Source organism: Notamacropus eugenii, chromosome 1, assembly GCF_028372415.1.
Source record: "Notamacropus eugenii isolate mMacEug1 chromosome 1, mMacEug1.pri_v2, whole genome shotgun sequence".
Classification (NCBI taxonomy): Eukaryota; Metazoa; Chordata; class Mammalia; order Diprotodontia; family Macropodidae; genus Notamacropus; species Notamacropus eugenii.
Genome location: NC_092872.1, coordinates 388,575,817 through 388,598,536, shown reverse-complemented (window position 1 = coordinate 388,598,536; position 22,720 = coordinate 388,575,817). Strand labels below are relative to the sequence as shown.

Sequence of the window (22,720 nt, the reverse complement as noted above, 5' to 3'; positions counted from 1 at the left end):
GTCATTTCAATCAGTAATGAAGATTAGAATGATGATAATGTCTTCTGTAAGTGAATGTATACCAAGAGGAAAATTCAGGGGGTAAAAAAAAAACAAAAAAAAACCACCTTTATCTTTAGTTTAAATGAAGTTTAAGATCTTAAATTATCTTCTGACAATATTTTAATCTCTAAGTAAAGGCACATGATAGCTTCTCAGTTTAAAAATAAAGTCCTCAAAATATTTAACCTCTAATAAAATGAAAGGCTTCAATGCATTTCATTTAGCAACTACAGCCTGTTCTACATTATTCTACATGCAAAAAGATACTGATACACTTTTTAAATCACAAAAATTTAATTGTTTTTCAAGAGGTCATGACCTGATGTTAATGTTTCTGTATAATGTGGCAAAAAAGGCAAAACACACAAGACTACGTAAAACAAATATCCAATGTTTTAAGAAAAGGTATTTATTATTTACACCACTGCTATAGTCCCTTAAGAACAATATATACCATGTTTATTTGAAAGGCTTGGACTTCTTTCAAATACAAGAACTGTATAATGTAACACTGTCAATAACGCAAAACAGCAGTCACATCACACTTCTATAGTGCAGGCTTAAGCATCGCAAGTAAATGACTTTTTGAAAACTGTATGGCTAGGTATTTCAATTGAGACATAGTGTTTGCACTTGGACAAGGTTTAACTAGAACAGAACAAGGGCTTTTGTTCATGCTTTACTAGGGATGAATCTGTGACGTCCTATTTGAAATTTAGTGCTTTTAAACTGCTTATGACAATGGATTTTAGGCAGAAATGCTTCTACTCAGCCATCAAATGCAGCTGGACTTTTTTCCCTTCAAATTTTGTTTGTCAGTAATTATTTTCCAGGAATCCACCTCTTCCCAATACAGCACATTTGCCTTAGGGCTGGTGCTTTCCACTCTTACACAAAGAAACACTGACACACAAATACAAACCAAACTGAGATAGTTTGTATTTAGAAATCTAAATATTGGAACAAGGAAGGAAAACTGTGTCTAAGACAGAAAGATGGAGAACCTTGGTAATATAAAATAGGACACCAAAATTGGCTCCTGGCACAAATTTTTTGGTCTTAAAAATATAAAATAAAATCTTGCTTTCCAGTTTCAAGACATGTTTTAGTCTTTGGAGATTTCATGAACCAAAAACCTAAAGGCTGAAGTTGTTTCCAAAGATACTGAATGATTTCATTAGGAAAATTGGTAAATATATTTTCCTCCATTTTTGTGGGGAAAAACAAAACAAAACATTTACAAATAATACCTTGGTAGCAGTGCAGAAGTAGGTATTATTTTTAAATAGTAACATTGAAGTATATATAAGAAAAAGAAACTGGAATTTTTTTTTCTTTTTAGCTTATTGCTGTGATCTTCAAAAAAATACAAAATAAAATTAAAAAAAACTGGAAGACCAAGTATAAGCAGTCAGTCAGTCTGGTGTTTGCTTCAGTGTCCAGCACTATCATCATAATATCTAGCAAAAAGCAAGGAAAGGTCCATAGATCTCAATTATCTTCGGTTAAATGCAAGCATCTTAGAACTACTGCCCTTGCTTCTTTGAGAGATACCTGCAAGAAATGAAATTATCAAGATTTAAAAGCTATCTCACACCAAGATTATTAAAACAATACAAATATAATCCCTAAAACCAAATTTTAGCATTTATTTCCTCAAAGAAAAAAAAAAGTATGACATTAAAGTAATGCTTAAAACTAATGAGGATTTGCCTGCTAAAGCAGAAATAAACGTTGATCTACTGCAGCGGTACTTGATGGACTCCTTTTCAGAATAAAGCTTTTAAACGCATAAAGTAAAATCCATAAGATTACCAAAGAAACCAATTATATTCAAATATAATTATCAAATATTTTTTTAGAATGAGCTCACAATCCCTAAGTGAAGAAGTGTTTTTAAAAACCTTACTGTAGATGACAATCATCACATAAAATAAGCCAAAAGATCTTGATCATGAATATGAAATGGGGAAAGATATCTAGATAATAGAGACAAAGTTTTTTCCTCCCTATTGCCATAGTGAAATTACATTAGACTACCATATATGCTTCCAAATCTTTTTCACATTTTCTAATTATAAATGGCATACTACAGTGAGTAGTAAGAGGGCCAGCCTGGGAACAAAAAAAAAAATTGATTTGTAATTCATGCTCCGCCACTAACTACATAATGTCAGCTAATCTCTCTAAGACTCAGTTTTCTTTGTAGGAAAAATGGAGATAATCACAATAATCACAGCTATTCTACACATCCTTCAGCATACTTGTAAAAATAAAATAAAACTTTATATGCGTATGTGTATGTTTATATTATGTACATATATATGAAGTTTTATAAACTGTAAAGCATTTTAAATATATAATATTATTAAATGAACAACATTTTATTTTTCTGTTCCTGAAACAAAAATAACATTAAGTATTGTTAAATACTTACGCTATTAAAATACTAAACTTTAAAGATTTAATTCCAGTAGGAATTCAATTACTTGCAAGACATAAATAACTCCTTGAATTTCTCTGGAGTTTTAACTTTTGATGTGTTTTTAAATGCTCTATTTTATCTTCACAACTTCCCAGATCCAGTAAAATTGTTCTTCCATCAAGTTGTGCTAAGTGGTTTGCCCAAAGTCATAGAGCTACTTACAAGATATAAGACTATGTGTTAAACCCAGTTCAGTGGGGGATTTGAACTAGATACCAAACAGTACCTACCTCAGAAAATCTTTGCAATAAAGAACAGACAACAAAGTGCTCTTTCCCATTCTTCTAAACAGAAATTCATGACAGGCTATTTTCCTAAATTCTATAAAAGGTTTTTAAAGCATGTACTTCTAGAGCATCAAAATGTTTAGAAGACAGTTTCTGAAAAAAGTGAAATTTCTGAGATAAGGAAGATAGAATTCTCTTTGGTTTCTAAATTGTAAAACATTTTTTAAATGACCCATTACAAATAAAAATGAAGTTATAGTGTCAAGCATATTTGAGATTCCAAGTTAATTCTATAAACATGCTGGTATTAATGAGGAAAATGGAAATTTAGTGCTTACCGTTCCCAATGTTTGTGATTCAGTTCCAAAAAGTCATCTAGTTTTGCTATTTCCTTGAGGTATTGGGTTAACTTTAAAAGTTCTTTATCTTTATCTCTATTTAGATGAGCTTTCATAAAAGGCCTTATCTATGAGGAAAAAAGATCATTCAATGCGTTACACTGAGATAAGGAAATCTATAGTAATAGTAAGTATTTTTTCTTTTTTTTCTTTAATGGTCAACTATTTAATAATTAATTTTATAAAAATTACTGAGTCCTCTGAACACTAACAGCAACATTTCTACATGAATAGTCTCAGATCATTAAACTGACAATCAAAGAGTAAACTGAAAACTTCAGAATCTAACAACATTGTGCCACCTCCTTCACCTTAAAACATCAATTTCAGGGATTGAAAATACAATTCTAACTTTCTTCTAACTTTTGTATCCCCCAAGATGCTACTATGTACAGCAATTCTATGCTCTATATTTCCCCTTCTAATATTCAAGTGGCTCTCAACTAAATCTTATACTACTTAAATACAGATCATTTCATTCAGATAAAATTAGCCAGAATACAATCTAACCTCATTATTTCTCATCTTTTACCTGAATGTCAGGCTAGAATGAAATGAGTTTAATAATAAAAAAAATGAAAAAAATCTGTTCATAAGTATTCTTTCAGAGCTATAAGGATAGGGGCTGGGACAAAGTAATGAAGCCATAGGATGTCAACTTCAAACTAGATTCAATTTCGTTTCAGTAAACTAAAGAACTAACGACCTCTCCTGTTCTGTTTCAGCAAAACCAACTATATGTAACTATTACTACTATCTTCTGTTCAACTAGGGGTTCATGGACATATTTTGCAGATTAAGAGCAAAGCATTAAGAATGTCAGCCTTCAAAAAAGTCCAAGAATTATGTTATGCCACGAAACATTACTTTGAGAGCCAAAATATTTCATTCAACATATCACACACATTGCTCAAACATTTATGAAGTGACTTTAAAAAAAAAAATCTTACTTTGATCTGCCCTTATTTTGACAAAATTAAGGAAACAAAGTCACCTCTAAATTATAAAGATTACCATTCAGAAATAAGGATGGCAATGACCTCAAATAGTCTTTGTTCAATCACTTCTCTCATTCTGTGGCCACTAGTAACAAGTACAAACAAGAACTGTGTACTACCTACCAATAAATGAAGAGGAAGGGTTAGGTGAACTAAGTGGCTGCCCAGCACAACTCTACCACACTTCAACAAACATTTCTTAAGTGCCTACTATGTATAAGGTAGAGGTTGCTAGATGGCTCAGGAGATATAGCACCAGACCTGGCCTGTGATTCTGGGCAAGTTCCTTAGCCTGTTTACCTAATCCACTAGAGAAGGAAATGACAAAGTATCTTTACAAAGAAAATTCCATGGATAGTACTGGCATGCTGTGGTCTACAGGGTCACAGAGTCAGACAACTGAAAAACTCAACAACCATGTGTATAAGGTCCTATGGAAGACACTAAAGAGTCAGAGAGAAAACATGAAAATTGTGCTCTAAAAGAGTTTATAGTCTACTATAACAGGTATGACATATATACAAAAAACTTCAATGCAACGTAGAGTGGGATGGGTACAAAGGAAAGATCTAGCAAAGTATCCTAAGACAACCTGAGGAAACAAATGCTCTAAACTGAAATAACAGGGAAGATTTCGAGGTAGCTGCATATCAAAGGAAGAGTTATAACAGGCAGAGGGAAGGCGTATATTCTAGGCATGGAGAATGTCCTCTGTAAATACACAGAGATAGGAAATGGTGGAACCAGATTAGAGAGCAGTTGGTCGTTCAACCTGGCTGGAACATATATGAGTGCAAAAAGGAGTAATGTGACCTAGAAGGAATAGAACAAAAATGGTCAATAGGGAATCAATACTCAAGATAAAGAGAGAGATAATAAGAGAATACCTAGCTACTTACTCCAGTCACTTAACCCAAACCACATTCGTGAGTACTGAAATGACTACTGAATGTGACTGATGTGCCAATATCATGAAGAATGTGACAAGTACTATAGAATTAAAGGTGAAAAAGAAGATAGGAATTTGATATCCAAACTACAGGCCATGGAGCCTGATTCCTAGCAAAATGCTACTAAAGAGACGTTTTAGAAAATGATGCAGTATACGCAAAAGAAATTCAGTTTCATATACAATTTTCTTTTTTTATTCTTTGCTTGCCTGAGTACCTGAATTTGTGGATAACTGTTAGGGTCACAATAAAAAAAATCAAAAAAGGAAGCAGTATTTGTACATAAAACCAGGATGATTTTATCAATAGGTCATACATACTAAATTAATCTTATTTCCTTCTTTTACCATGTTTTTAAACTGCTAGATCAGAGGGATGCTGTAGATAAAGCTTATCTATGTTTTAGCAAAGGATGTGCTAAAGTCTTTCCTAATATTTTTGTGGGAAAGGTGTACCCTAGATGGTTGTACTTAATGCAGTTGAAACTGGATGAATGGCTAGACCTTAAGAGCAGGTATGGACCAATGTCAACTTGGAAGGTCTCTAAAGAAGTGCACCAAGATATGTGCCTCACCCTGTGCTATATTTAGCATTTGTATTAATAACATGAATAAAAGCATAGAGACCATATTCATCAAATTTACAGATTCACAAAGCTAGGTGAAATCACTAGCACAATGGATGACAAAATCAAGGTCAAAAAGTATTTTGACAAACTATAATAACAGGCCAGATACCACAAGATCAAATGGATTTCCCAAGTACAATATGGGAAAGGCATAACTAGACAAGAGTAACTTGTTTCATTGAACTGCAAGCTGAATACAAGTCAACAATGATATGGCAGCTAAAAAAAGCTCATGACCTTTGGGATTCATTCAGAAAGGCAAATTGTCCAGGAACAAGGAGATGTAGTCTCCTGTAGTCTGCCCTGATCAGGCCACATCTAAAGTACTGTGTTCCAGTCTGGGTAACACATTTTGGAAAGAGCACTGAACACTTGATGAACATTCAAGAAGGGAAATTAGAATGGTGAAGGGCCTCAAATCCAGGCAAACTGGTTGAAAAAACTAAGGCTTTTTAACCTAAACAAGACATCAAGACATGATACTATTTTTAAATATTCACAGGGCTTGTTCTCGTTGGCCCAAGAGAGTAGAATTAGGAACAGTGAAGTGGAAATCACAAAGAAACAAATAGGGCTGACTTAAGGAAAATTTTCCTAATAATTGCTATCATCTAAAAGTGGCATGAGATAATAGGTCCTCAACTTCCTAAATATTTTCAAGCAGATACTAGGTTAACCACTTTTCATCCAATAGAGTGGATTCTTTTTTCTCAAAGGTCATGCTTTTGACAGTCATTAGTTAACACTCCTGTCCATACAAGCAAAAATCCATAATTACTGCTCTTCTATTAAGATAAAATCTTGTGGGAAAAAACAAACACTTATACTTCCAAATACATGTTGACCTTCAAATTCCTGAAGGGCATTTTCCCCTAAGCATTATATATTATTTACTTAAAGAGGTAAAGCCATCACTACCAAATATGCATTACACTATCTTCAAGTACATTCTTTTCCAAGCCTAAATTTCAGTTCTGTCCCATTCATTCAATAACTAGCATCCTTATCCAATGTCAATTTATGCATCAAAATTTTGCTTGCCTTAGGCTTTTTTTTTAAATTAACAATCTATTTTTATTGTTGCTAAGAAAAACAGAAGAACTAAAAATTTTATTGCCAATATTTCTATTTTATGCTAATAAATAAACTGATGATTTTACTTTTGATGAGAGTCAAATGCCACTTGGTATTTGTTGTTCTGTGGTCAGACTGCTTTCACAGTAATTAAAAAAAAAGTGGATGAATAGGTTAATCAAGGAGACATGACTCAAACATACAGAGTGCATGAAGTAATAAGGTATTTTTAACTACCTTACATATTTTGCTATAAACGTCTCATATGATAAAATTAAACTGTGAATATTCAAGTGCTCAAATGCTATTTTAATCTGACATACAGATTTTATAGAGTTTAAAGAAACAGTAAGACAGAGGAGAACTATTCAGTTTGATGAATTTTTCTAAACAATTTAACCTTCTTTTGGCCTGTGGTCTTAAGAACAGTTCCAAACAATTGTTCCTTCAAATTTCATTTACTGGCATTTTTTATAGGTGACATAAAATAACAATGAATTACTGATTACCTTTAATCCGTTCTGTGGGTTCATAAGAAAATTTCTTCCAATATCATCAAACATAATGGTATTTTTTTTGCTGTAAAACTCTGAAAATTTTCCCCATATAACGCCAAGAGGTTTTACCTTGATAAAAAGAAAATTCTGTTTACATATGACCTCAAGGTCTTAAACAAAAATTCTCCCACTTAAAAAGAAATGAGAACTAACTAAGACAACTTGCAATGCCAAATGGCAGTTGGGTTCATTTTCTCTGGTAACATATAATAGTAACTGAAAAAATGGAGTCTCTGTTTTGGGTAACTTCCAAATTCTATAATAAAAAACTATGAGGCTTAGGCATTTTCCTCAAAGTAAGAAAATACAAAATCAACCTCTGAATAGTTCACTGATGTCCAAACAAAATTAAAACCAAAATAGTCTCTCAGAAATAAGAAAATGAAAATCTTCTACCATCAAATTGAGTCAACCTTCTGATAAATAAAAAAGCCATTTGTGGTCTCTAAAATGTATACCAAGTAGAAATACACTCAAGTGGCCTGTGATATACATGGGCCTATACTTTTGGATATTTTCTCTTCTTCATCTGACATACAAAATCACAGAATTTTGATTAAAATATCCAAAAGTATCATAGTGAGGAAAATTTTAGATCCTAATTTTTCTAGTGTGTTTTCACAATTTCAAAATTTTGTACTATAAAAAATCATTATTTTGTCTTTAATTTGGTAGTGATATTGGATTTAAAAAAAAGGAACCCCTTCCTGACAGATGATAGATTTAATGATGACAACTACTTCTTAATAAACATAACCAGTTTCAAAAACTTTTTAAATTCTAAGTTTCCTGTTTTAAACTCATTATACTTTTTAATTCAGTTTTATTTTATTTTTAGCTCCTAATTCTGTCCCTTCCACTCCAACTGAGAAAATAAGAAAAATAAAAACTCTGCTAACTTGTATAGTCAAGCAAAACAAATTCCAACCTTAGCCATGTCCCTCCAAAAAATACGCCTCAGTCTGTACTATGAGTCTAACTCCTCTCTACCTGGACATGACTAACATGATTCCTTCTTCTGGGAGCTATGGGATGTTACTATATGGGATGTTGACTATAACATGTATGTCTTTCGAAGTTGCTTGACTTTCCAATAATACTGGTCTTCCAGTTCTGCTCTCTTCATTTCGCATTAGTTCAGACAAGTCTTCCCAGATTTCTCTGAAACCATATCCTTCATCACTTTTTATAATACAATAGTATTCCATCACATTCATATACTATAATTTGTTCAACCATCCCCCAAGTTGATGGGCATTCCCTCAGTTTCCAATTTTTTACTACCACAAATGAGTTGCCATAAACATTTTTGCATATCTTTTTACTCTTTTTTAAAAATTTCTTTGATGAGGGAGGAAGGGAGAGAATGTGGAACTCAAAGTTTTAAAAACAAATGCTAAAAATTGTTTTTACATGCAACTGAGAAATAAGATATACAGGTAATGGGGTATAAAAATCTATCTTCCCTATAGAAAAATAGAAGGGAAGAAAATAAGGGGGGAGAGTGATAGAAAGGAGGGCAGATTAGGGGGAGGGGATAATCAGAATGGACGGTATCTTGGGGTGGGGAAGGGGAGAGATGGGAAGAAAATTTGGAACTCAAAATTTTGTGGAAGTGAATGTTGAAAACTAAAAATAAGTTAATTAATAAAATATTGGAAAAAAAAATCTCTTTGGCCTAATAGTGATACTGCTAGGCCAAAAAGTATGCATAGTTTAATAGCTCTGGGGGACATAGTTCCAAATTGCCTTCCAGAATGGCTGGACCAGTTCACAGCTCTACTGATAGTACATTAATGTACCTGTTATCCCCACAGATACTCCAGCTTGTCATTCTCCTCTTTTGTCAACTTAGCCAAACTGATGGATGTACCTCAGGTGTATTAAGGTGATACCTCAGAGCTTTTTATATTTACATTTCTCTAAATGTGAATTAGAGAATTTTTTTCATATAATTATTGATGACTTGGATTTGTTCTTCTGAAAACCACTTATTCATGTCATCTGATCATTTATCAACTGGGAAATGGCTTTCAGTCTTATAAATTTGAATCAGTTTCCTATATAGCTTAGAACTGAGACAGAGAAATCTACTGCAAAAATTTTTCCCCAATATCTTGTTTATAGCCAAAATTTAGCTGAGTTATTTTTGCTTGTAGAAAAATTTTTAATTTTATGTTACCAAAATTGTCCATTTTACCTCCTATGAACCTGTCCATCCCTTGTTTGTTCATGAACTCTTCTCTTATCTGAAAGGTAGTTTCTTCTGTGCTTCTGATTTACGTCACCCATCCACTACACTTTTAAAAATTTTATTGACATCTCTTATATTTATGTCACCTTCACTTTGAAAACTATGCTTCTCCCTGTCTCTCCCTAAGAACTTAATCCTTGTACCCAAGAATAAAAGAGGAGCAAAATGCATCTCAACAAAACTAACACATTAACCACGTCTGACAACATATGCAATGCTCCACATCCATAGATTTCTGTCTCTGCAAGGATGGAAGATAAGTGCATTTTATCACTGCATCCTCAAGGTCAAACTTGGTTAATGTAATTACATAATCATTTGTGTATTTTGTTCTCAAGGTTCTGCTTCCTTCATTTTTTATATCAGTTTATATATCTTCCCATTCTCCTCTGAATTTTTCACAGTAACATTTCATTCAACTCATAAATCACAATTCATTTAACGATTCCCCAATTAATGAGTACCAATTGTGTTTCCAATTCTTTGCTACCATAAAAAGTGTTTCAATGAATATTTTGCTGTATATGAAATCCTTCTGTCTTTGCCTCCTTGGGGCATGTGCCTAGCAGCAAGATCTCTGGGACAAAGGACATAATTACTTTCTTAGCATAATTTCACATTCCTTTCCCTAAAGATTTGACCAATTCATAGTTCTACCAATGGGATTTTGATATGTCTATCTACTTATTCCTTCTTTGTCAATTCTCTGGATGTGAGCTGAAACTTCAGAGTTCTTTTGATCTATATTTTTCTTATTATTAATGATTTGTATTTAAATGGCTAATAATATTTAGAATGGTTAATAATAGTTTACAATTTTTGGAGAATCATTTATTTACTAAGGGAAACCACTTAACCATTACTACTGTACACTCATTGGTGGCAGTGTAGTATGGTGGACAGAATCCTGAAATCAAAGTTCCCTGACAGAATCTCACTTACTATTCTTTCTGGAAAAGCCTACTATTCAATTTTACTCTCTATTCACTGCAAAGAAAACTGTTGTTGACAACTTTCCTTCTTACTAATTCTGTATCTACATCTAAATTAAAGTTTGGTGGATTAAAAAAAAATACAAAATAAATATTTAAAGAGAAACATATAGGGAATATCACATTGGGACAATACTAGATCTGTAGTCTTTTGCTAACAAAATACATAAGGGATATGCCATGAGAGGATACAAACCACAGATTTAGGTCATGTATATCTCAGCTTCTCTTAGTAGCCTTTCCTCATTTTGTCAAAGTCTTTCCGAATATAAAAATGCATCTTGGTATAAGTGTGCTATGTTAATCAGAGTTAAAGATCTTCCCCACTCATTAATAGGCCTGCCCATAAAGGGAAGTTTGACTAGGTGAGGCCTGCACCTTTTGTTAATTTTTGAAGGAGGCACTGATTCTCAAGGCTTATGATGCCCTCTGGCTCGGAAAAATGTATATATACTCTGAGGTGAGGTTTTACTTTGGGGCTTAGTTTTTGAAAGAAGGTTTGTGTGATAGATGAGACTCTGAGAAGCTGCTAAGCAGCCCTCTGGCTTTGAAAACTCAAATGTTGGTGCTTCTCTCTGGTAACTATGTATGTATGTAATGGTCAGACAGTTGGATCTGTCTGTTGATCTGTGATGTATGTATTGCTTACGGTCAGGCAGCTGGAAGACCTGTCTGTTGATCTTTATTTCTCTGTATTTTCTCTGAAGTTTAGGGTACTGACTTTTTCCCCTGAACTAAGTGAATGATACATGTGCTTGATTAAAGTGATTGTTGACTCCTTAAAAGTTGCTTTCCTTCAGAAATGCAGAACTAAGAACCTGTAATAGCAGGGCCCCCTATGTAAGTTGGAGTCCTTGCCAACACAAAGTGAAATATCTCTATCTATAGATAAATATAAATATATGGATATACACACTTTTCTACTATATATAGTTTCACTTTCATTTTTCATAGACTTAAATTGCTGAGATTTCAATGGTAAATCTCACCTCAGACACTTGACACTCACTAGCTGTGTGACCTTGGGCAAGTCACTTAACCCCAATTGCCTCATCCTGGGTCATCTCCAGTCATCCTGATGAATATCTGATCACTGGATTCAGATGGCTCTGGAGGAGAAGTGAGGCTCGTGACCTTGCACAGCCCTCCCTCACTCAAAACAAAGTCAAGTGCAAGTCATGTCATTATTTCTTTGATGGCATGGTCTTCTTTGGCAACGAAGGACAAACACACACACACACACACACACACACACACACACACACACACACACACACACACACACACACACGTGTCCTCATCCATTATACTCTCTATTTCAGCTATACTGGTCTACATGTAGTTCCTCAATCATGGCATCCCATCTCCAGTCTCTATGCCTTACAGTGGTTCTTTCCTGGTGCTGGCTATGTTCTTTCTCCTAATCTCTGCCTCTTGGCCTTCTCAACTCTCTTCAGATCTAATCCTAAATTATACAAGATGCCTTTCCTTCTGATGCCTTCCCTCTGATATGACCTTCTACTTCCACTAGACAGAGATAGAGATCTACATAGAACTTATACGTATACAATTATTTGCATGTTGTCTCACCCATCTGCAATCCTTAAGGGTAGGGATTATATTTTTTTGCCTTTCTTTATATCCTCAGTGCTTAGTACACAGTAATAAGATTCTTAATCATTTTAATCTATCCACACATGGCTGCTCCCTAACGTCTATCTTTTTAGCTGCTCTTCTCTGGACTTTTTATTTCATTATGTCTTTTTTGATGGCAACAACCAAAACTACACATGTAAATTTTAGATTTCAATGAATCACAATTCTATACAGAGGAAGGGAAATTTTTTTCATTTTTGTTTTTATTACTTTCCTTCATTTATTTTAATATCTAATATTTTGTTACCTTTTTTTGATTGTGGTGGCATACACACACACACAAAGGACTGCGGGTTCTTTGTTCTATGAGGCTGTCAGTTTAGTGTGCTATGTAGATAGATGCATATCTAACTATCTATCTCTCTAGTTAGCTAGCTAGCTGTGTTGGCTAGCTGAGAAAGACAGAGAGAGACAGAGAGAGACAGAGAGAGACAGAGAGAGAGAGAGAGAGAGAGAGAGAGAGAGAGAGTGAGTGTGTGTGTGTGTCCTCCACAACTGCATTTCCTTATACTGGCCCAAATCAACTCATTTGCCACTTTGTTGTCCATCTGCATAAATTTATAAGCTCTTTCTATGGTACATTAGTGTGATGGCAATCAAAATGGGATCTTTTGCTGTTTTTTGGTTTAGTATAATCAAGTACCTATGATTGAATCTGGCCCCAAGAGTCTTTACAAGGAGTAAAGTACAGAAATAAGAGTTTCTTTAACTAGAAACAGTGTATATATTTGTATTGTTAACTATTTTAATGTGATTAAAGATCTTTCCTGCCCATTGTGGGAAGCTTGATTAGGGGAGTTGTTTTGTAAGAGGGTCCCAAGTACCTTTTGTTTTTCCTAATGAGGCACTGAGTCAAAGGGCTGTAATGTCCTCTGGCTATAAAAAAGGTATAAATACTCTTAGCTGAGGTTTTACTTTGGGGCTTAGTTGTTGCCAAAAAGTTTGAGTGCCAGATGAGGAATCTGGGAAGTGCTAAGGAGCCCCCCAGCTTTGAGAACCCAGATGTCATGCTTCCCACTCTGGTAACAATGGTCAGACAGTTGGAGTCCAACTGTCTGTTGAATTCAGACAGAGGAAACCATGTCTGTTGATCTTTTGATTTCTCTGTATTTTCTTTGAAATTCAGGGTGCTGACTCCCTGAACTAACTGAATGACATGTGTACTTGATTAAAGCAATGATACCTGTGCTTGATTAAAGTGATTGTTAACCCTTGAAAGTTGCTTTCCTTTTACGAATGCAGATCTAAGAACCTGTGATAGCAGGGCCCCCTGTGCATGTTGAGGTGCTTACTGTTACAATCAGTTTAACTCTTTATGAACCCAAAAAATATAAATAAAAATCATCATATACGTCAAATTATATTGTGTGGGCATTCCTTTTATCAACTGATATCAAAATTCATCTATTGTAGAAACAATATTCCTAGGGTCCTGTCACAAAAGATGATTTAACTTTTCATAAGGTTCTCTCTGACACAGGCTAGACTAGGTTTTTTCTTAAAAGGCATCGAGACAATCCTTAAATCTGACTCATTCAAAGGAGTAAAGACTATTTACAGCAGATGATAACTCAAACTTATGGTCTCCTGACTCCAAAAGCCAAAGCATTCTCCTCCTTCAGTCTTCTATCAGACTATCATAGACAATACAAAGCCAAGGAAGCCGCACCCAAATCAATCAATCGATATTATGTCATTATTATACAGGCTCTGCATATCTCTCCTTTGATATGGTTAAGTAAGCCTCTTTCTGATAACTATAGGATGCTCAATGAGTATCCCATTCTGCTTTAATTACAAATCTGAAGCACCAGAATGGCCTAAGTCAGGCCTGGCCTATTATACCGTCCATACCTTCTTATTCCGTTCAATTCTTCGGTTTCTCTAAGTCCTGCAAAGATGATGTACTCAATATACCATAGGCCTTCGTCTAATTCTTTTACTATTTTGTGGGAACACAAGCAATATAACAAAAGGTAAGCAGATTTTCAAATGAAAACACTTCTTACATCTATTAGGCCTCTTCTTGGGGTATGCACTGTAATCATAGCAGCACTGTCCAACATGAAGGTGATCTTATAGTTAGTATTTGTACTTACTCCCAGCTCCTATAAACAAAAATACCTGTTACTGAAGTGACAATTGTTCCAGAAAGACTTTGCTGTTGTTCTCCAGTGCCTGGCTTGCTTTTTTTTCCTACAGTATCAGTACGTAGGAACATTGGTTCAATTAAAGGGAGATTCCAACTGTCATTTCCTGCATCTCCAGTTTTCTACCCATATAATTAACATTTTGCTGAGCTGACAAACCTTACCCAACGAAGTTAAAAAGATCAGTGAAAAGTAGACAAAATTGAACTAAAAAAAAACGAGAAACATATAAGTTCCTATTTGTCTGCAGTATCATTCTTTTTCAATCATTACAATCATAATAAATGAAAAAGACTCAAATTGGCATTTTAAGAGACAAAATAGATACTATGTATAAACAATTCTGTGTTGAAAAGTAACAAATGTCAAAATCAAATAAACTATAATAACATCTCTTCTTCTAGAACCATAGTGTTACTTTTTATCTTATTGGTTACATTGTAACGATACTTAAAATCATACATTTTTGATTATTTTCAGTAACTACTGAAATTTTGGAAATCATAAAATTTGTTTTCTAACATTTACCTTCATCTTAGCTTCAATCCACTTCATATTTGTAGCAGCTAAAATACAAAAGAAAACAATACAATATGAAAAATTTATATTATGTAATAGTAAAATCTTATTTCTCTTGTGTAAACAGCTTTCCTCTGAAAAATGCTCCAAGCAATCATGTTAGATATCCATTAGTGCCTTGATAGCATTACTGTCAATCTCTACAACCATAAAAAGTCCATCAATTGTTTTTGGTATATCTTCAAGAAAGAAAATTTTGTACCACTGTGCAGAGTATATGATAGACTTAGAGCTGGAATGAATTTCAGTTTATCTAACTCAATCCCCTCATTTTACAGACAAATAAACTGATGTCCAGAGACGTTAAATGACTTGCCTAAGGTCACACATAGGAGAGGCAAGATTCAGTCTCAGATCGTCTTCCAGCTCTTTACATTATAGAACCACTGAAATCTTTCCCAGCTCTAAATCTATGCCCCTATTATCTATAACATATACAATCCTTTGCTCAAAATAATTACAAATGAAGAACACTTATAAGTCAGATTGAAAATTCCCTTTAAGAAATGGTACCATTACATTATAACTCCCAAGTCACATACTTGCACATTTTGGGGTACACAGGGCTCTATCTCACTTGTGCAAATGCTACCAAAGAGAATTCCTGGATGTATTATAACAATTATGAGTGCCCTACTAAATGTGTTAGCAACTGATTACTACTCAACTATTATCAATCCTCTTTCTGGGTTGACACACATTAACACTTGTTGAGCCTGACAGCCTTTGTTGATGACACCAAAATTAACAAAATACATATATACAATGTGCCCATTTTCCAACTATTTAGACAAGTGGTTCATGAGTAGGCCAAAGGTAAATCATAAGAGATGAGCTCCTCTGGTCCAAAGAACAGTGGAACAAGCCATACAGATCACCACTAGAGAATAATCTCTATGAGAGACAGGACAGTGTCTTATTTAATTTTTGTATATCCTCAGGAAACTAGTATAGTACTCTGTCCATGGAAGATACAAAGTAAATGTTTATGGAAGGAACATGTAACCATTACTAAGATGTTACAAAAGAGACCATTGAATTAAAGGTTTGGGGAAAGTTCAAAAGTGGTAAAAGAATTACTTTACATACATGATTGAAAACAATCAGAATATTTAAGATCAATAGAAAAATTTAACACAAATGCTAAACTTCTAAGGGCTGTTACCACTGCAATGGGAATAATGGTAACGTTGACAAATATGCTGCCAGAATACTACTATATTTTTTTAATTCCATATTTTTATGATAATCCCTAATAAAAAAAATATCAAAACACTAATCTAACACCATGTTCTGTGGAGAATAACATTTTTTCCCCTTAAAACATGTCATCATTTTAAAAGACTGGAAGAACAATAAAGAAAATGGTCCTGATTTAACCATTCTAACCCCACAAAACACCAGTGTGCCATATGAGAAAGTTAAAAAAAAAAAGTCTTGCATTCAACCTGACTTAATTCTCCTACTCTTACATAAGTCCAAAGGAGGCTTCCTTCTTTAGGTTTATACCAATTTATGGGCTTAAGAATTAGCATTCAGGAAGGCTAAATGACATGCAAGGAAATCTTTAAGTGAAAAATGTAGCTTACACCAAATAACTATGTCATAATCTTCATACGCAGATGTTAAGAATTCATGAAGATATGGCCGCATTAATTCTACCCCAGTCTCTGCACAGGACCTGTGATCTAAAAAGAAAATCAAGAAAATTAGTGAGACGATTATTAATTTAAGATTATTGCCATACAATCATCAATCTGTCTAATTTATCCCACCTTTTAATTCATCTTGGACACTACTGCAAAATTTTCCTTTTGCACTGTTCCCAAAACCCAAATAAATTCCAGTTCAAAATGGAAATCAAGGCCATTTACAATCTGGCCCCCAAACTACCTTTGTAGTCTTATCTCATACTATTCCCCTTAGTACAATCTATATGCTGGCCAAACTGGACTACTTGTTTGTCAATGAACATATCTTGCCTCTCCGCACTGTGCTAATCACAATGTATCACAGGCCTAGAATGCTCTTCTTCTTCCCTCTTTTTTCCTCCATACCCACTATTGAAATTCCAACCATTTTTCAAAATGCAGTTCTACTACTGCTTCTTGCATGAAGCCTTCGTTTAGCTCCCTGGTTAGAAGAGATCTCTTTTTCCCCTTAATTCTCACAGGACTTCATCTTTACCTCTTTTATACATATAATATGCTCCATTCTGCATAATAGTTATTTGTATTCATGTTTTATTTTTCCTACTAAATGAAAATCTCTTTGGAGGCAATAGCCAGATCTTAAGTTATTTGGGTTTCTCTTTTACTTCCAGGATTTAATAAAATGTATTGTAAATAGTGGATGCTCAGTGTCTGCTGAAATGAAGTTTATTGAAAATAAATATGACTGAAACATTTGTAAACAACAGAAAACAAAAGCATGGATCCAAGTTAATACAGACTGTATAAAATATTTGTTAGTGAAGAAATTCCTTCTTTGGTGATGGAATTATTCCCTTGGAGTCTAAAGATAAGGGTTTGATGCTAGTTTCATAAATTCTAAAAGAATACTGCCCCTTTAGTAAAATTGCTCTTTGATCTACATTCTGTCAAGTCAGTAAGAACAGAGACACATTTGTATGTCAGTGTTTGAAGTCAAATGGGAAGGAAAAAGAGGGTGTAAATATACAATTAAATTTAATTATTTTGAAAAATATATTTGGATTACTTCCATCAATTCTCAGTACAAACCAAACCCAGCTCCCCTCCTTTAAAAAAAAAAAAAACCAGGTTAATTCATTGATAAAGTGGTTTCAATTTTGAGTAAGCATTAATTTACTAATTACAAATATATTTCTAATAAACAGGATGGCAATATGTCTAGTCTTCTATCATAAACTGTACACATTCATTTGGCAATGTTACATAGTACAATTTTTTTTTAAGTTGTTAATTTCCAAATCAACATGACAAATTCTAAAATCAAGAAACCTTCTTGAGCATAATTAAGAAATAAAAAGATAGGGATATAAAGTCAAAAATGAATTTAAAAGTCACTCCCCCAAAATGGAAAAATTCTTATTAGCCAACTTACCAAACAACGTATAATCAACATCTAGAACCAAAAGTTTTTTCCCTTCCCTAGGAGGATTCAAAATTTCCACTTTGTAATCTTTAACTCTTCGAGAAATTTTTAGCAGGTTTTCTTCCCTAATGCAAAAAGTAAAAACACAGTTGAATTTTTCAATTTTCATTTAAATCCAATTTTCTCTGAAAGTACTAAGTACTCACCTATTTTCTACTTCAACTACTTCCTCTTCAATATCAAAGTCATTGACAACATCATCATTGTCAGGTGGTGGGCCTAAGACATCTTCCTATAAATATGGAAAAGGAGAATAGCCTTGATATTAATACTCCTTGTCATTTTTATTTTAACAAATTACATCAAAATTATCTATAATCTTTTATTTTTAAAAATTATACATTATGAAGTTCAAATAACAGCAAGCAATTTAAGGGAGAATGTCTCTCAAAACATAGTGTGACAGATTTCTAAGGATAACATTTCACTGTAAGGTTGGCATATTAAATGTGATCCCCATTCCAGCTACTTTAGTACCTACATATACCTCTATATAAAACTCCATACATACTTATGTTCTGTTATGAGGTAATAGCTTACCTATAATATTATGTGACTTTTAAAAATTTACTCCTAGACTATGACAACCTTATCACAATTATAACTATGGTACAACAGTGTAAGGTAGATTGTAACATCTTCAAAGGAACAAATGGTTTGTAAACATTTACCAAGCTCTCCTCTCGAGTTCCCATCATCATGATTTTAGTATTTGGTTTCAGTTTGAGAGCTCCAAGCTTAACGTCATTTTCTGCAGGTTTGCCTACAATACAAGCAAATGACTGTTTTTTCACTAAAGTTCAAAAGCCAACTTCACTATTCCATGACACAAACCCTAATATAAAAATCTGTACAATTTCACAGCAGGTGAAACTAAACAATATGTTACTGTCCAAAGTAATAGCCATGTGACTAAAAACCTAAAAAGCAGCAGCTGATCTTAGTATTATTTTCCCTTTGCCCCACAAAATACCCTACCTTTATAAATTCATCCTTTACTAATTCAAAATAAAGAAAACACTCTTCTGAAGAATGAACAACAATACCATTCCTCCCCCAAATCAACATCACTTCAACTACACAAAATTTACTCTTCAAAAGTTATTATTACAAAAGATAAATGCTGTGAAAGATCCTTACAGAGCTGGTGTGAGTAGAACACCATCCTCACTTTAAAAGCAGAAAAGATTACATGAGATGAACAAAAGGCCCAAAACTTCAAGAAATACTCTGGATTCAGTTTCACCTAATGCTTCTGTGTAAGAAATTGAACTCTAAGAAAAAATAATTATAAAAATAAGGACTGGCAATTCTCAAGAGAATAAAAAGCAGTCTTGTCATTAGTGACTGTTCTTTCATATAGCTTTCCATATATCAAATATGCTAAAATGTTACAGGCTTATTTGTGCTACTTAAAGCACAAAAAAAATCTCCACTTAAAATACATATTCAAAGTGGAAGAAAAATACTGTACTAAAGAAAAATAATATTTAAATATTACAGTAAAATTTAAGAAAAAATACATATATACTTCAATGAAGAAGGGTGGGAAAGTACTACACAATTATTTATTATAAAAAAAAAAAAAGAATGTTTTTTACCTTTAACCTTGAGACCAAGCAACTTTTGGCGTTCTGGTAGTACTCCTGTAAGTGTCTTGAGGGACTGCTTGAGGTCTAGCACAGTATCTTCTTCGGAAAGTGTGGTTATTGAATATTCCTGTCCACCCCATTTGATTATGAGAGAAAGAGACATCCCTGAAGCATGCGATCAAGCAGTTTGTCAAAAGACCTAGAAAGGAAGGAATTGACAAAAAATTAAAATGAATACACATATATACACAATACTTTAAGATCTGAATAAGTGTTCTAAATTTTGGTGATATAATGTTTCTTAAAATGTGATCACTTAAAATTATTATTTAGAATACTGTGTTATTCAGTAGCATCATTCATTTCTCTCCCTCCACTCCCATATATCATCATCATCATAGCTAACATACAGCACTTACAGATTTTTTACAAACTCATTTTTCTTCATAAGTCAAGGTATTCTGGTTTAAAAAAAATAAATATAGCTATTTCTAAACGCTTTTCATTTGACTAATGAAACATTTAATTGAATTTTTCCAAAAAACAGTTCCTTACCTCCTCCTGTCTCCATTTATTACAAGCAAATGGCAGGGTAAAAGTAAACTCTGAATTTCAAACTCTCTTAGTATTGACATGAAAATTACCTGTAGGCATCTTCAACATGACCTTCTAGTAATAAGATCTCATATAACTGTTTAAATATACATTTTAAATAATTTAAAATCACTGTTAATATAATTAAAGATGCCAGATTCTATTTCAGTTACTCAACATTATGAGCCCCAATAACACTCTGAATAAAAGTGAAATGGTCCGTTTATTTAGCATAAAAACGATAACCTACAACTTGGTATAAAATCAATTTCCTCTGAGGAAGGGAGTCAAATTGTAGCATAATGCCAATTGCGGAAGTACTATTCGCTAGGATAGTATACCATATTTGGTAGTACAAGCATTACAATTATCATCTTTATAAATATAAAAGATATTTAAATATTCATAGACAATAAACAACAGATGGATGCTGAAATTCAAACCTAATGCTCTACGACTATGACTTCAAATTCTTGAACAACCTCTATGTATCACTTTTCTCATCTGTAAAACAGAAGAAGATGGGACTTGATGATTTCTAGCATCCCTTCAAGCTCCAAATCTCATAATCCTCAAAGGAAAATTGTAGAGTACAAAGCACACAATACTAAGAGCTGGGTTTATAATTTAAACTCTAATATTAATTAGCTGTGTGACCACATAAATCACTTAACCTGTCTGTCTTCAAGAAGTTCCCTCTCCGGAAAATGAAGGGTTTAACTGTATGAAGCCCTTTCAGCTGTCAAGGACCTTATAGTATACATCTTCAAATGAAAGTGGGCAAACTAACAATACTGAAGGTAACAATACTACCTTTTTTCTTAACCCCTTAATGAAAAGATTGTACTGTATGATGTTTTTCTGCTCGAAGGCCCAATAGATGTCATGTTCAAATGAAAATTAGAAAACTAGGCAATAATGCATGTTTATAATTAGATATACACAATCATGTTTCCAATAAGGCTTTTCTTTTGACCTTCCCCTCTACAAATATTTTCCATCAATAGTTACAAAAACTCATTTAAAAAACTTTTAGGGAAAAACTAACACATCAAACAAATGAAGAATCATAAGCAAAAGATCAGAAATCAAACTAGCATAACTGTAAAAAAAAAGTTATTAGCATTTATAATTAGAAGATACCTTAAGAGATCACCTAGCACAACCCGTTCAAAATCTAGACGAGAACAACGAGGCTGAGGCAGAGTATTCGACCTGACCCAAGTCATCCAGGGTATATGTGTAGCAGAGAGGGAATCCTTTGATTCCCTATCCAGCGCTCTTTTCACAGCATTACTACCTACAGTAATTTGTAATGGTTCTATAAATGGCATGCTAGCACCCACACGTTGAAGGTCAAAGACCACAGAAAAGGAAGGAAGTAGGGGAATGCAATGGAACAAACATTTATGAAACGTCTGCCCTCTGCAAAGCAATGAGCTTGGCGGACACGGACACACACTCACGCGCTCTCTCTCTCTCTCTCTCTCTCTCTCTCTCTCTCTCTCTCTCTCTCCCTCTCCCTCTCCTCTCTCTCGCTCTCGCTCTAGCCATACTGAGTTGGCACAGCAGAAAACGGTGAGAGAAGCGAGAGCGCCTTCATATTGGCGCTGCCTTCCGTCCAGTGCTGAAGGCTAGAGCTACCTCAGGAAGGCGGAGGGAGCTACCAGGGATAGAATGGAAGGGTCGAGGGGGGTTGGGAGAGAGGCAGAGGAAGGAGGATCGTGGAGGTGGAGGACTGAGACGAAGCTGGAGGACAGGACTTCAGCAAAGGAGGCTTTTAAAAAGGATGGGTAAACAAGTGATCTGAGAGGGGGGTGCTGAGGTTGCCACGGGCCCTGGGGCGGGGGGACGCCTAGGGGGGCTAGCCCAGCACCTCCAGCCCGCTTCACCAACACCCAGCTCCTGTCCTCTCCCCTCCCATCTCTCTCATTCCCACCGGGAGCCCGCGGGACAGCAGCGGATTCGGCCTCCGGCCGGGATCCCCGCACGGCAGGCCCCGCGGCCCCGCAGGAGCTCAGGGAAGGGAAGAGGAACGATCGGCTTCCCACAGAGGTTTCCACCGGTTTCTGTCAGTTCGCTTCGGGGCAGCGCAGCGCGTCCCGCCCCCTCACCTGGAACGGAGTCCCGAGTGGCAGCGGCGGCGGATGCAACAACTTGCCACACCGGAACCGGCGGCGCCGCCCGGAAGTGGTGGACAGGAACCGGAACTGCTCGCCGAACCGGAAGTCGGGGAAGACGTCGGGGTGGCTAGGGAGAGCTAGGTAGAGGGAATGGAGAGCCGCTGTGGTGGTCCTCAGCGGAAAACGGGCAACCTCCGGGGATAGCTAACGCTTGAAGCCGCTACTTCGAAGGGAAGTCAAAGCTTCGGGCCGCTGCGACCCGGATGTAGATGGCCCCGAGGCGCTG

General features: G+C 34.8%; 1 protein-coding gene across 3 annotated transcripts; it reads right to left on the bottom strand.

The window, feature by feature from the left end:
• Positions 1 to 430: 430 nt before the first annotated feature.
• On the bottom strand, positions 431 to 22,511 carry UBLCP1 (ubiquitin like domain containing CTD phosphatase 1). Of its 3 annotated transcripts, none has more exons than XM_072630869.1 (11): positions 22,426 to 22,511; positions 19,727 to 19,916; positions 18,797 to 18,888; positions 18,272 to 18,357; positions 18,075 to 18,190; positions 16,580 to 16,678; positions 14,940 to 14,977; positions 14,271 to 14,369; positions 7,312 to 7,428; positions 3,093 to 3,220; positions 431 to 1,596 (listed from the first exon to the last, which is right to left on the bottom strand). In XM_072630869.1, exons 2-11 carry the CDS (start codon positions 19,878 to 19,880, stop codon positions 1,569 to 1,571), a joined length of 957 nt encoding a protein of 318 aa, XP_072486970.1. In that variant the 5' UTR covers positions 19,881 to 19,916; positions 22,426 to 22,511; the 3' UTR covers positions 431 to 1,568. The 3 variants fall into 3 exon arrangements, with proteins under 3 accessions (XP_072486970.1, XP_072486972.1, XP_072486971.1); XM_072630871.1 differs by lacking the exon at positions 22,426 to 22,511 and adding an exon at positions 22,251 to 22,330; XM_072630870.1 differs by lacking the exon at positions 22,426 to 22,511 and adding an exon at positions 21,455 to 22,255.
• Positions 22,512 to 22,720: the final 209 nt, after the last annotated feature.